Raw genomic sequence first — 16,793 nt, 5'->3', positions numbered from 1 at the left:
ACACACACAACTGGACACGTCTGGGTAATTTTCTATAGAAGGTACTCGATTTATAGCAGGTACTAAGATAGAACTCCACTTTATACAACGACAAGTTGAAAACCAACAATGTTTAAATGCATATTATTATTATTGCTTATTTTGTCAATTTTTGAAAAGATGTTCATATTTTTAATTTAATTTTTTTATTCATATTTAATTATTTCTAAAAAAAACCGTTTTTTTTGATTACCAATGTATTTTTTACTCAATTTTTTAACGCAGGTGTTGACTTTTTTTGAAGGTTTCTGTTAAGTAGCGAACAGCTAATATTACGAAACTTTTTAATAGTGCCACTTTTTTGCTACACGCCACAATGACATGTTATAATTATTTTTTGCTCAATCAGTTTTCCATAATATTTCATTAAAAATAAAATGTGGGTAATAAACTTTTATGTATCAAAAAATTAATAAATTGTAACTTTTTTTGAATTTTGAATATTTTTTTCACATTTTATTAAATATTATTCATGCATACAAATTATATAGTTATTATTTATTCACATGTTGATTGTTTTGCTTATTTAACATTTGCTTGCATATTTTCCGGACTCTAGTGATAATGTTTATAACGAAACTTATAATGTCTTTTTTCACATTACTAATCATGATACACAGTTAAATTCTTGAAATAAATTATATGTAAATATTTTTGATTTACAATCATCCTGCGTTTTCTCAAACTTGTTTCAGCATCTAAAAAAAGTCTCATTCGACAAAAATGCTTGTATGTTTGAAAATTTGAAATTATAATAAATCCATGAATTTTGAAATAATTCATATAACTGCTGTTACCATTAGAATATATTTGATACTTAATTATATTAATATGTATTGTTGGAGTATAAAGTTAGAGTATAACATTTCTAGAACTACAGAATTTTTAATTTACATGAACTACAGCACAATATTATAATATTCTATAAAATATATTAGAGAAATGAATTGTCTATACATGCAAATGGAAATTGACAGGAGCTGGAATAATTTTATTAATACTAAAACTATACGAGAAACCAATAAATTCTTTGTTCCACTCAATAAACTTAAACATTAATTATTATATAAATTATACGAAAAACCAAAGTTTTATATTATTTATTTTGTCTTATTTATATACCATTTAGATTTTATTGTAAACTGTGCAGTGTATTATCAAGTTGAGTTATATTTCACTGGAAGACTATGAATATTAATTAAGTGAATGAAAAAAAAAACGGATTCCGAAACATAGATTGATGCGAACAGATGTAATACTAAATGTCAACAACAATATTGCAATTATAAAGTACGCGTATCACGTTGGTAAGTACTCGATATTAAATCCTTAATACGAATTTCAAAAACAGTTTGAGTTTTTTTTAATGGCTATCGATTTTTAAAATTCCAAGAGCAAAACAAAATATCTATGCGATTTTAATATGGGTGGTTTATGTGGTTTTATTTCCCAATTTTGCAGTGTTGAAGCGATGTATTTTTTTAAGGTACTCCATTTATTACAAAATTCGTAACATCTATATAATACTAGTAAAATATAAACTAATACAATTTTTAAGAAATAGGAAAACATTTAAATGCCTTTTTTACAAAAACTTTAGTAGATTTTAAATATTAACATACTTAGAATCTGACTAAAATAATAATATAATGTTAATATCTTAATTTGTAGGTATTACTTAATGTTTTTAGAGTTATCTGTTTCTATAAAATTAAAATATGTATATATAAATAGAAATTAATGGACTTCTAGTTCTAAAATTGAATTATTTATTGTAACATGATCTGACATTTTTGTTTTTATGACCTAAAATTTAACATAAGGTTAATCAAGCTCCATTAATCATGATTCAAAATATTTTTTAATGATTCGAAGTTTGAAGTTTATTGACAACGTTTAAAAAAAATCCTTTAAATTAATATATTGTTTTTTATGTCTTGTGTTATTAATTTATTAGCACATATAAATAAATAAATATATATAAAAGAACTTGTCGACTGATTCATCATTGGCGTAACCGCTGGAACCACCGAAACTACGAGTATCTATGGAATTTGGAAGGTAAAAATATGATGTATAGACCAACTTGATCCTCGAACAAGGATTTTGAGATTCACAGTGGAACATTTAAACTTTTTTTGTCGCTCATAAATGGTTGCCATTGGTTGCAGATTATAATTAGTAAAAGTAGAAATAATTATTTCTTTTTTGTATTTAAATTATAGATGGTTGCCATTGGTGACTCGGATAGATAGCAGATCAGGTATAAGCGTGTATCAAATCGTCGCCTTTACATATTCATTAAAGAAACGATATCTTAAAATTTAATGTATGTTTGTAGTTTATATACTCAAAAACTACCCAATTGATTTTGAAAAAATTCTCAGAGATTGTTTTTAGAGATGTCAGAAAAGTTTAGAAAGTAAATAGTTTAAACTACTTTAAAAAATATACCAAGTACTAAATCCAATCCGTAACTTGCGGTTGCCTATATAGGTCGAATTATTTAACAAAGTTAGGTACATTGACGCCAATTAGTCCATGACCTGAGGTACACTAAAACAGAGATATACTCAAACCAAGATAGGTATAACTATAAATATATAATATATAAAATATAATAATATACTACTAGTATATAGGATTTGCCTAAAAGAAAACTGCTTTTGGCGAAGTCCGGTTATCTAGCTAGTATTTTTAATTTTTATATAGGATTAAGTATAATATGTATGTTATTAAGATATAAAATGTCACATTAATGAATGAGTAAATTAATATTTTTGAATAGTCTCAATATATATATAATATTCAAGTAATTTTTCGATAATAATAATGGTTTTTTTTATAGTAAAATGAGTTTATATTGAAATATTTGTTTGCATTAGCATTTAAATATTTTAGACATTCATGCGTAAATTTTATTATTAAAAATACTGGAAAATAATTTTTTAAATGATTTCCTTAGTCGAATACCAGCTATTTGATTGCATACACACAAATATTGTTATTTCTTTTTGTCGGCAGTTGCTCGGAAATCGTAATTTACAATTTTAATGAATTACTATAAAAACACTTTGTATCATCATTATATTAATCAATATGATTTGACGTTTATATCCTACTAACCCATTTAACTTTCTGCTATGTTTTAAAAATTCCCATGAAAATATTACACTACAGTAGTAATCGCGTAACCAAAACCCTGGATATATCTAATCGATACGGGATTCTGCGGTGGGCCTTTTTTAATCAAATTTTATTATTCTCATCACAAATGCGTTGTAACTCTCCTTTGTGGTATTTTCAGCACAATATAAAAGAGGAATACACTAAGGACTGCATCAGTTGAGCAACAGTCTCTGTACATCAATAACTATCGTTGAAGTTCTATAGAAGCAATCGTTCGAGTAATTATTATTTTATAAAAAGTTAATAAAACTAATATTTTTAATAAATAATCATATATTTTAAAATGGCTAGTTTGAATTTTTTTTTCAAAATATAAAAATATATTATTTTAAAAGTAAAAACATTAATATAACTGAATTATTTAACTAATTTAATGTAGTAATTATAATTTATAATGCGACGTACTAAAAAAATATATGTCTGCAGTTGAATTTGTAAAATATAATTAATAACGAAATTATTACTTTGTATTTGTATGTAGACATTTGTTTTTGGTATTTCTTGAGAAATTAATTATTTAAAGTACTTTTTACTTTAAACTAATAGACCAATTTAATTAAACAAAATAATTAGACAATTTCAAAATCAGTTCGACATAATATTTATTTATAAAATAAGTTTCATCAAATGATTTGTTAATTAACATTTAAAGAAAATAGCAACTATGTAGATATCTATTATTCATCACATTTATATAACATATTAGTAAAGCATTTTTACTTTAACTTACCTATTAGAAAAATAATTAAAATCAGAGTTAAAATACAAGCAAAGCAAACTTAATTAATATGAGTATGGATCAGAGTTTGCAAATTATACTTCTATTAATTTTCTATTTATTAATAAAAAAAATATGATTTATTTAATTATAAATATTTACAATGTTTTTAAATCACATATATATATTTTAATTGAAACACAAATTTAGTTTTCAGCTGTTATCCTACAAGGTTTTTATTAGATGGATTTATGAGTGCGAGTGTATTCACAAAGTCTTATTTACTTTTTATGATTGGTTATTCAAAAATGTACCTATATATTCATATTTTCTAAAAATCAATTATCTAATTTATGTGTGCGCAGAGAAACAAATACCATGACGGACAAAACCAACATTTTGTATTTATTTGATCGTCCCACTGAACCCATATTCATGGGAAAAGGCGATGGAAATGTATCATTTGACTTACCAGCAGATTATTTGGTGAGTTGAACTGGTATTTCATACACATTTCAAATTAACCTACAAATTGAAAAACACTAATCGCTATAGGTACCTACTCAGAATTCAGATTTTATTTGTATAAACTATTTGTGGGTGATATCATAATGTGATGTTGAAAATTATATTAAAGAAATTAACTTGTTAAACAGTTTGTTACATATTTTATTTTATTTTTATGTTTTTAGATTGATCGATACAAGCCACTGGCGTCTGACATTCAAAATCGTTTTTCTGGTGGTAAAACTATCCCAATTACTAAACTGTCCAATATTCCTGACCTGTCATTTCCACTGTCACTTGGAAGAGATAAGGCGTTTTCTCTTTTTATTCCGTACCACTCTAAAATGGCTGCAAAATTGATTGAAATTTTTATGGGTTAGTAAATAATTTATTGTTGTCCAGTACCTCCAGTATTTTAGGCACTGTTCAACTAATTGGTTTTGGATATTAAATACGAGTGCAATAATAGTATGACCAACAATGCATTTATATACTATTCTATATTTTACGTTCAACAGCTGCCAAAACGTTCGATGAATTACTGTCGTTATCAGTGTACGCCCGCGATCGAGTCAACCCATACATGTTTATTTATGCATTATCTGTAGTCGTGACACATAGGCCCGACACCCGTAATTTGGAACTGCCATCGCACGTAGAAATGTTTCCAAGTCTGTACATGGATTCGACAGTTTTTGGCCGGGCCCGAGAAGAATCGGCAGTGGTTCAAACAGGTTCAAGAGTGAGTTAATCAGCACTGTGCTGCATTTTCACAGTCAACAGAACTGTTTATAACAATAATAAAAAATATATGCCTACCTATATTATTACCTACCCGTGTGTAAATAAAAATTATTGTTATATTAGACCCCAATCGAAATACCACACGATTATTCTGCCAACGATCTGGATTTCGAGCACAGAATTAGTTATTTCCGTGAGGACATCGGTATTAACCTTCACCATTGGCATTGGCATTTGGTTTATCCTTTCGACGGACCGATGGACATCGTAAATAAAGACAGACGTGGTGAACTATTTTTTTACATGCATCAACAGATTATAGCCAGGTGAACATTGATTGAATATGCATTTTATTTTATCATTATGAGATGTGTGGAACATCATTAATCATTAATGGCCATGAATAATTTCTTATATATTATGTTGACACGATATTAACTCATAGGTACAATATGGAACGACTGAGCAATGATATGAACAGAGTGGTTCGCCTGACAAATTGGCGTAGCCCGATATTGGAGGGTTATTTCCCGAAATTAGACAACATTTTAGCCAATCGTGTATGGCCACCGAGACCGGTCAATGCCACACTTTCGGTAATGATTAAATATGATTATAATTTGATCTTTAGTATTTTCATAATAATTGAATACATTTGTCTTGTATTCTGTAGAATATTAACAGAGAAGTAGAACAAATATCGTTTGATATTGAAGATCTGGAACGCTGGAGAGACCGTATCTTCAATGCTATACATTCTGGATTTATTATTAATGTAAGTATGATTCTATGTGTATATTTTTAAGTGAAATTATTATAATTTATAATAGTAGCATACCGTTTTTAATTATTTGTGGAAAATTATCAAGATTAAATCAACATAATAGAACGTGTTTTGTCATTAAACTGTTTAGTCGTTACCCCAAAGAAGTAACCATAAACTGTACTTAGTCATTTTTTTTTATTAGACGGCTGGTCAACAAGTGCGTTTAACTGAAGCCGATGGAATTAACATTTTGGGAAATCTTATCGAAGCTAGTATATTAAGTCTAAATCAAAATTTGTACGGTTCTCTTCACAATAATGGCCATAACGCAATTTCTTTTATCCATGATCCTGATAACAGATTTTTGGTAAAAAATTGTTTTTTCTCTTAATTTATTTAACATATTATAATATCAATAGTTTTCATATATTTTTAGGAAAACTACGGAGTTATGGGTGACTCAGCCACTGCCATGCGTGATCCTATATTTTACCGTTGGCATGCATATATTGATGATATATTCCAAGAATTTAAAGCTACAATTCCTAGCTACAGCGTTCAAAATGTATGAATTCGGTATGTTTTTTAAATAATTGTTCATTAAAATAAATCGTTACATTTTTAGTTGAGCTTCGAAAACGTAAGAGTGCAAAGTATAGAAATATCGGCTACTGGGATACCGCGTAATGAGTTAGCGACGTTCTGGCAACAGAGTGATGTTGACTTGTCTAGGGGCTTGGACTTTTTGCCACGTGGTTCGGTATTTGCTCGGTTTACTCATTTACAACATGCACCATTCAATTACAAGATTACCGTAAGTAGATGTCGTGTATTTTATCAGACAACATACCTGAATGATTAACATAAAGACGATAATGACAAAATTAAATTTTAAATTAAGTAGCGTTATACATAGGGTACAATCAATTGTATTAACTCTTGTCAACAATTTAGGTAAACAATTAGAGTTTAAACTAACTAAGGTTTCACTATACAACTATTTAATCGATGTATTCAATTTCTAAAGGTTGAAAATAATGGAAACCAACGAGTCGGAACAGTTCGCATATTTATCGCTCCTAGGTTTGATGAACGAGGTTTGCCATTCTTATACAGAGAACAGAGGAAACTTTTTGTAGAACTTGACAAATTCAGCGTAACCCGTAAGTATTATTTATTAAGACTTATTGTTAAAAGATTGAAAAAAAATTCTTTCTTTTGTTGCATTTTGTGTTAGTTTTTGAAAACCAATTATTATTTGATAAATTAACTTGTTAGACTGTCAAACACTTTATTTGTAATATTATTATAGAATCAAATTATAAAAAATTTAATCCCGATCACAGGTATTATATATGAAATATATGAAGAATTATTATCGTTGAATGGTTCATAGGAAAATTATCATTTTCGATAGTATACTTAAGTGAAATTATTTTTAATAATTACATTTTTATACTTTTTTTTTTTGTTCAAATGTATACTCGTAGTTTTTCAGTTTTAGTTTTTGGTCATTAATAATGCACAAAACATTTTATTTGTACAGTAACCAGAGGAAGAAATGAAATCACTCGACGATCAATTGAATCATCAGTAACTATACCGCACGAGGTAACTTATCGAAACTTAGATAGAAACAGACCAGCTGCTAATTCAGACTCAGCAGCAGCTTTTAACTTCTGCGGTTGTGGGTGGCCACAAAATATGTTGATACCAAAAGGGTCATCTGAAGGATTCCAGTGTCAATTGTTTGTCATGATATCTAACGGCGCCAACGATCAGGTAATAACAGACACACGTTTAAATGAGTAAGGGATATTGTATTGCATAAAATATTGTGTTTAACCATCGTTAACCGACGAAATACACGCATAACATCATATCGATGGTTGACAATTAACGACCGGTGCGCATAATATTATTGTGACATAATCACAATCACCTATTATATTGTTTCTGCTTGTTTGAACATAATCCCTACGGTAATCTTATCAGGACGTTTTTGCTTGAGCTATGCAAATCGATTAATATTAATTATTATGATTGTTATCGACCCGAAACAGGTGGAGAACGCACAAGCAGACGGACAAACGTGTGACAATGCTTCAAGCTATTGTGGTATTCGTAACGCCCGCTATCCAGATGCCAGATCTATGGGCTATCCGTTCGACCGGACACCTAGAGATGGAGTGGTCACTCTTCAACAGTTTTTGACACCAAACATGGCTGTACAGGATGTGCGTATACGTTTCTCGAATCGCACAGTGGCACCATTGCAAAACAGAGTAGGAAGCCAACAGGCTCAAACTCCGAAAAATCCGCCAGCAAAAACTCCAGCATCCGGTCGGAACTGAGGAACTACTTTCGGTGAACTAAATATTTGTAAGTGTAACTCTTTATATGTATATTTATGAATGTAAAAATTAAAGACAATAGAATTTTTCAAAATAATTATCACACATTTTGTTGACTTACCTACGTTTTCTATTCTAATATAATAAGTGTTTTTTATAAAATATAATATTTACAGGTTTTGGAAATCATTGGAAAAATAAGATTCAAATTCATTCAACATTTAAAGTTTATATTACCAACTTCATATTTATCATATTTTAACATTATATTATACTTTATGAAAAACTATATAATAAAATATCTTATTCTTTAAGTTATATCAAAAGGCATATTATTAATAAACGTCGTTTTTAAATGGCTTATTAAAAAATAAATAATCATTTATACAAAATACTGTGTACTTTTATTTATAAACATTGATCTGCATACCATTACGTTCCTATTCATTCTATTAATTAAAAAAAAGCTATAAACAATGAAGTTTTTTTATGGTTCTCTTAGTAACTGTATCGTACCTAACTTAGTTTAGTTTAAGTACTATGAAAGAAATATTATTTCAGAATAATTGATTCTGTATTTTATAAAAAAAATAATATGCTTATTTTTTTGGAAGATGAAGTATGGTTGGAAATCGGGTACAACTATTGTGAGGGGCGGGGAGAGTTGCTTGTAAATCTAAATATAAAAAAATATAAAAAGCACTATTAACATTTTATAACATATAATAGTATAAAATGTATTACTTAGTTATTTTATAATATTGAATAAATGTTATAAATGGATAGATTCCGCAACACGTGAAATTATTTTGTACCATGTACTTTTTTTTCAATTCTTAATTTAAATACCTACATAATATGCTGGCCGCTGGGAATTTAATACAAGGATAATTATAAGTTGTTGTATTGTAATAAAAAACCCAAGGCGTCAAAGCCGCATTAAATATTTGAACGAAAAATAAAACAATTTTTACCAAATGGTATTAGTGAATCTGAATTATTTAAAATAAAATATTAATTATAGTTTTGAAATCAAATTTTCAAAATATTTAGACTAATTTCTAGCTATTTATAGGTATAACTTGACATATTTGAATGTGTTTACTATTTTTCAACTTATCGTGACTTGAACATGTGTTAACAGTTTCGTCTTAAGTTCTGCTTACAGCGATTTAAAATATCAAAAATACATTTTCACAGTATAATTTGATAAGTAGGGCTCGGAAGTTGTAGCCTGTAGCAGTAGTATATTACTCTATATGCTCTAAATTTATGGGTAGAAATCCGAGGTGTACAATAGTGAGTTTAAAAATAGAACATTTAAAATGTATATTTTGCATATTTCTTCCATTTCAGATAAAAACTAAATATTTCTTAATTTTCATATGCATAATATGCATCATACTAAATATATTTATTTAACAAAATTGATCTTTTTCTTTCCTAGGCTATGTATTTTAATAATACCTAATATTGAATATAAAACTTAATTTCATTTAATGTGTGTGTTTATTGTTATCGTCACTGTCGATTTTTAATTTAACAACTGTGTGATATGCATTTCATCTCTATCCTACTAATACTTTGATATACTATTTTTTTAAATATATATATCTACTATTTTTTCAGATCAATAAATTGTCAAAAAGCAAACAATTTCCATCATATTTGAAATATTGTAAATTTATTCTTCCATATTTTATACTTCTTTTAGTGCAAAAAATTTTAATAACAAAAAAATGGTTTTTTGAATTTTTATGAATTTGTGTTAAATTTTGTTGCATATTTGACAATTTATTCCTTTTTAGCTCCTATTCCGAGCTCTATTGATAAGTGTTCAAATTGTTTGTCTAATTCACTCAGAAGCCGAAATCGTTTTTTTTTGTATACAATACTTCAGGGTGGTCCAATCTTTGGTCCTCCAGGCCCTTTTTTGGCCCTTCTTAGAATTTTTAAGTTTAAAAAGTGGTGAATAAAAAAAAATCTAAGTGCGACAGATGGCGTGATTGCAGTACTAACCCATACGTATTCTTTAATGTGGTAACTTGTGTTCTATTATTTTAATATGTTTGTTATAAAATAAAATGAGAATATAAATATTTTTTTCTAACTAGTGTTTAATGTTTATAAATGTGTAATTTAGCCCGCCAATTACAAAAGGTGGACTACCCTTCAATAATTTATCATTGAAGTCAGGCCTACTATACAGCAGAACCGAGCTCTCCTATTTTAAGCGATATATATATTTTTCAATTAAAAGCAGGTGGTTTAATGGTGGCCGTTACGGGCACACAGGCAGTTCATGGGAATTAGTATTTTTTTTCAGCTCAAAATATTTACCATTTTTACTATGAATATATTCTAAATAGTTCTTTTCTATGAAAATATTGGGCGATTTTTATACTCTAAAACATAACTATTAATTTTTTTATTCCATAATTAGGTGTGTTTACGAAACTTTTTTTGGAGCGGTCTAAGTCCGACCAAGCCCACCTCACCGATTACTCAACTTGGAGATCTTTATTAAAATTCCTTGTAAAATAAATATTGTAGATACATAATACCTACGAACAGTATTATTTTAGCAAAAAAATAACTTCTAAAGCATTGACGATAGTTATTGTTAGGTACCCTTTATATGCCATATAAAATATTGTGTACTACTGAAATTTGCATACAAATAATGTTAATCATTTATTTAAAACATACAATATATTATTATTTTTTAGAGGGGGGTTGTATATCTGTGTTAGTGTCTTGCAATTATTTAACAATTTATTATTCAAGCCGCTTAGTTATTAAAAGTATAACATAAGATTTTCTTATATTCAAAAATAAAAATAAATTTGTAATATTATAAAAGTTTTTTTATGAACATCAGTAGTTTATAAGTGAATATTTGAAATAGTTTTGTACTGATATTCCTGTTGTATAACTTTGTTTTATAAAGTTTCTGTGACCATCAGACCATGTGTAATAATTATCATACTTGAAATGTATTGCTTACTTAAATATAAAATCATTTTGTTATTGTAACATTTTTTAAATAAAAATTTAGAAATGGAAACTCTAATAGTAATTGCTATTTTCTACTGACTAATGAATTTTATATTATATAGGAAAGAAACAATATTAAGATATGAACATTATTTAACCGATGGAAATAAATAACAATTTCAATGATTATTATTGTTAGCTGGGAGATGTATGAATATTAAAAATGTAAATTATATTTCCCGTTCTAGATTTTGGTATAAAATACATAAATACTTCAATAATATTGAGGTATTTTAAAATTATTAATCATAAAGAACCACAATCCTCAAATCACTCAGATTCGTCTATGCTTATAGTTAATTGTTTTTACTATAATCAACTATGAATTATGAGAGATTAAATTTTAGAAATGAGTTCAATTATTGCCACCAACTGAATAAGTGACTATTACACAAAAAATAATATTTTCAAATGTATTTTGTCACTAGAACTTTTTCGCCAATCGAGTTAACATTTTATCACTTTACAAATTATAAAAATAATTTTTGAAATCGTGTTTATTTTATAAAAAATGTTTAAAGTAAATAATGTATTTAAAATATATTTCACTAACTTCTTACTTCAGAAAAATTGTTCAAAAGGTCTACTGTAGACTCGGTCACGTTTATTTTCAGGTAACAATATTATTGATGTGTAAACTCGACTCGGGTAAAAAGAAAATGTCTAGACCTTCTCATATCTAATAAATAATTATTAATTACTTTATAATATTTTTGAGAACCATTTGGCATCACTCAGAAAACACCACGAGTATGTGATTCTTATTATCCTCCAAAAAATATTTCGCTTTATTTTAATTTTTATATTATTAACGAGTATGAAAATGTTTACAACCACATTAAATTATATAAATGTAAACGTGTACAAATAATTTTTCTAAGTAGAAAGCCATGTATTTGACGTATTGATTTACTGATTTGTTTGTATTCTTCTTGAGAGTGATTTCTAAGAATTCTAATTTTTTAATTATTTTTGTTTTGAAATTTAAATATTGCATTATTTATTATTTACAGATTAAATTGTATTATGTTTATTTGATTTTATAATTAAGAATTATCTAACTGAGTTTAAGATTCACTTTTTTTATTGCCTGAAATTTCCATTTCGAGTTCTCCACAAATAAGGTAATCGCTGGGTCAGTTTACATTTGCTCTTATTTAATCATTGAAAACATAATAATGCAGATGATCTGAAGATATAGCTATAGCCAAATTAGATTTCTTTAGGTAATGTAGAAAACTATTTTGAATCATTTTAATTTTTAATAGAGTCATTGTTATTTAGTATCTATCTATTATAATTGAATATACCTGTGTTAAAAAAATTTCAACAGAAAACTAGTAACAACTTAATATAAAAAACGTATATACTGTTTAAATTAAATAAAAATTGTTTTTCAATTTCATTTTTTTGAACTTCTATTTACAAGAGGATGTTGAACGACGTGTGTGAACTAAACCTAAAGGCTATAACAATAATTGTTGATCAATTATTGGCATATTATTAAAATTTATGAATCCACGACATGTAAAATATATCAGAAATGTAATTATAAAATTTAAAAATGGAATTTTAAAAATGCTTATTATAAAGACAATAAAGACAGACAATAAAAGAAATCTTGTTTTAAAAATTCAATATTTCTTTTACACTCACTATATATTAAAAATTAAAACAATACAAATATACGATATAATTAAATTGTATAATATGCAGTATTGTCATATATTTGGCTAGTAATTATTTGAATGCTTTCAGGATTATTTCCTTTTCATTCCATTGTTATGTTTAAAATAACGGGTGTGTAATAGCAACCTATTAAGAGGGCATAACTGTAACGAAATTATACTGAAAAACATGTTAACGAACTTTACATAGTGTATGCTTGCATAAAAGTCCCTAGAAATTTCTAATAAATGTAACTTTTGTTTGCCAATATAAAGTTTAGAACTTACTAAATACAATAACATAAGCTTTTGTTAATAGTTTTTTTTTTCATGGTTTAATTTCATTATTCCACATTTGAATTTCATATAATTTAAAATTGTTTTAAAACTTACATAGCAAATTTAAATTATATTATTAAGAAAATGACATCCACGCTTACAAAGGCAGATGTGGTCTCACCGTGCCTTTAAAAAAAAAAATAAGTCTTGTAAGGGACGTCAAAAAAAATACTGAAAACTATCAATCAAATTCAAACAGTAGCGTTCTAAATAATGGCATAAAAAAATTATTATAATAATTTTTGACCTCGGGGTCGCTGGGAAATCTTGTTTACGCCCCTTCTCCTCCCGTGTTAAAAAAAGAAAAACTCCTATAATAACGTCGAATAAATTCTGGAAGCTAATAAACAAATTCAAGTAAATATCTAACAAAATATAAAAATTGAGTAATCAGTGAAATATACACGAAATAATCTTATGTAAAAGAAGTTTATAAATAAAATATTGTTGTTTATATTCATAAAATAATTTAGTTATTTCATTAGAAGTACCTAATATATATTTCACCCAGGTATATACAATATATAACAGAGATATATTATGAATTTAATATAGTGCAACTATACCTAATATCTATGTACACAAGATAGTACAGACAATATATAATTAGCTAATCTAATTTCGTCATCACTTATTAAGAACATGATAGTAAACTGCGATAGTTTTAATCGTAGACAATAGTTTAATTAAGAGACTTCTACCATGAGCTGACAATATTACGATAGTTGCTTTTACAATGGTCCTTAGTTTAGGTACTCTGGTAATTATTTTTATTTATTGTATAGTTTTCTGCACTCTTTTCTTCAATCATTTTTTGTCAATACTTTAAAAAATGATGACTGCACATTTTTAAATCAATCTCACAATTTAAAGCCATGTCTCTGGTCACTTAAAGTTGAGTAGTTTTTTAATTTTTTACAAAACAACTGAAAATAGTGGTATAACTTTTTTGTCAAAAAAAAAAACATTAAGCAACATATTTGTTGAGTGGTAAATTTTATGAAGATTTCAAAAATGGCAATCAAAAGCTCAGAAATATTGATATATGGTATTTACTATTTTTCCGTTTTATTATTAATAGTTAATACATACCAATATTGAATGATATCAATGAAATTATTTATTGTATAAAAATTATTTAAAAATAAACTTTATACAACAACAATTAAAAATAATACTTATAAAAAAAACTTGTATCATTTAAGATCAGTCCAACAATATAAATTCTTACCTCCGAGTCTTTAAAAAAAAAAAATAGAAAATAGGCTTTAAATAGAGCTATTGCATTAAAAAACGTACATAATATTATAAAAGTAGATAATGGATTTGGTATTTGATCGCTTGAGTCTCACCTACAATTATTTTTCTGTACTAAAATGATTTTTTTTTAAGGTATTTTAAATAGCTATATTGAAACTACTATTTTTTTGTTCATGTAAATTAGGATTTTTTTCATTGGTTCCTCTTCCCCTTATACATGACTTATACGCCATATAGTACATGTTGTCAAGTTTGTTTTGTTTATCAAATTTCTTCAATCATTGATGTCAACATCCAATATAAGTTAAGTTAGGAATTATGAGCGCATATTGTTGATCAAGTAACATGGTTAGGCATGTAACAACAACGTGACATGCAAAAGTGTTACTAACACGAGACTTTGTATAAAAATTGAAAAGTCAACACAGATGATATTTTTTTAAGAAATATGTTTTTTTTAAATCCTTAGAGTTTTTCTAGAAATTTAAAACTGTAAAATAAACATCAAACATGACATTTTTATTTTGAACTGTAGCATAAAAATGAATTTTAAAATCTGAGCAGAAATGCCTATGTGCTATTTATACTATAAGTCATTAGCATAAATTATAATAATGATAATAAAAAATTCCAAAAATATTATTACACATTTTTTTTTAAAGAAATTGCTATTTATAATAAATTAACTTTCTTTAAATCAATTATATGGTGGTTATTTTAGTTGTTTATTTTATTTGAATTTTTAAGTTGAGACTGTTTCACTTAATATTTAACGACATATCATCACTACTTCAACGAGTACTCAGAGTTTTAAATTATTAACTTTTATTTAAAAATAACTTAAAAAGTTCAAAGTTCTATTTAAATATTATAAATTCCATAATATAAAATACAATGAATATTATTTATACACTCATGAACAGTAGGTAGTATACTAATATACTACTATTCTACTGAATGTTCTAAAGTGAGATAATTCATTAGAAAGATGAACATAATAATCTTGGAATAATTTATGGCTTTTGAATCAGGAATCTCGTATGGATTTTTCAATTCAATTTTAAATTCTGAGAGGGGTGATGAATATATTTATTTTACAATGAAATTTATTTTATTCTGTAACCGCTTTTTGGACCATTTTTTTGATAAAGGTAGACAAGCTTATAATAAACCTTGTATTAAATTTTTAAATCTTAAATATTAAAAGAAATTTTTTTATGAATTTCTAACTAAATATAATTTGCTAATTTTCGTGATTTTAACGATTTTTGTCATAATCCTAAGTTAAAACGCTCATACAAAATTATTGTGGATTCACTCTCAATTTTTTTTTTAATTTGCAACAACAACGACTTACGAAGAATCTTGTATTACATTTACAAGTTTTTTGACCGAGCTAAAATTTTTTTATCGGCGTTAGTTTAAATAAAAACAAATAATAATCGAAAATTATACACACCTATAAATAGTTCGATACGAATCAAAATATTTTGAAAAGTTTATGGTGTTTAGAAAATGCTTACACAAATATTCAGTGAAAATTTCATGTATCTACGGTCATTTTTGAGCTGTTGAGAGTTACAGTGAAAATCAAAATAGATTTTTTCGAAAACCGGTTTTGCGTAAAAATTCCCGTTTTTCTGTAATATTTTGTTTAATTTTCCTGTTGCTTTTGAAAACTATTGGGAACTTTAAATTTTTACCTCACGAATGCACCAATTAGATTCACTTTCCTCCCAGAAAAGTTGCTGTTAAAGAAAAACGAAGTACTTTTACTGCAAGAAATTGTGATGACAGACAAAAAGAAAAATAAATTATAATAAAATAACACACACCATTGTAAAATCAATACATTCATCGCTCCGCTCAGAATCTAAAAATACATCATTAATTAATATACTTGATAGAATGATAGCCGATATAGATTATTGGCTGACGGACCGTCTTCGCTTTGTTTCGATTTCGTATACACCTAATAATTTTATCATAATTTGATCATAATTTATTATTATTATTTTATATTTTATTATTATGTAATCATTTTATTAAAATGTATTCACATCCATTACAGTGAATCCACTTAACACCTACAACCGTACAGCAGAGAGGTAGGTACCCACTTTCCCGCATTTTTATAACATAATGTTGGGTAG

The 16,793-nt window shown here is 26.7% G+C and overlaps 2 protein-coding genes across 3 annotated transcripts in view; one reads left to right on the top strand and one right to left on the bottom strand.

Annotated features, from left to right (window-relative positions):
* Positions 1 to 16,793, bottom strand: part of LOC111038398 (neural cell adhesion molecule 2-like) — a 76,893-nt gene that overhangs the window by 17,152 nt on the left and 42,948 nt on the right. The gene's annotated exons all lie outside the window — the stretch shown is intronic.
* Positions 3,341 to 8,560, top strand: LOC111038399 (phenoloxidase 2-like). 2 transcript variants are annotated; one of them, XM_022321472.1, is made up of 14 exons: positions 3,341 to 3,446; positions 4,312 to 4,432; positions 4,639 to 4,828; positions 4,972 to 5,195; positions 5,321 to 5,523; positions 5,643 to 5,793; positions 5,871 to 5,972; positions 6,166 to 6,330; positions 6,400 to 6,528; positions 6,589 to 6,777; positions 6,991 to 7,126; positions 7,510 to 7,745; positions 8,027 to 8,345; positions 8,494 to 8,560. In XM_022321472.1, exons 2-13 carry the CDS (start codon positions 4,325 to 4,327, stop codon positions 8,315 to 8,317), a joined length of 2,124 nt encoding a protein of 707 aa, XP_022177164.1. In that variant the 5' UTR covers positions 3,341 to 3,446; positions 4,312 to 4,324; the 3' UTR covers positions 8,318 to 8,345; positions 8,494 to 8,560. The 2 variants fall into 2 exon arrangements, with proteins under 2 accessions (XP_022177164.1, XP_022177165.1); XM_022321473.1 differs by having other exon boundaries at positions 3,407 to 3,467.

This window comes from Myzus persicae, unplaced genomic scaffold (assembly GCF_001856785.1).
Source record: "Myzus persicae strain clone G006 unplaced genomic scaffold, MPER_G0061.0, whole genome shotgun sequence".
Taxonomy (NCBI): Eukaryota; Metazoa; Arthropoda; class Insecta; order Hemiptera; family Aphididae; genus Myzus; species Myzus persicae.
This window is presented reverse-complemented; position numbering and strand designations above follow the sequence as displayed.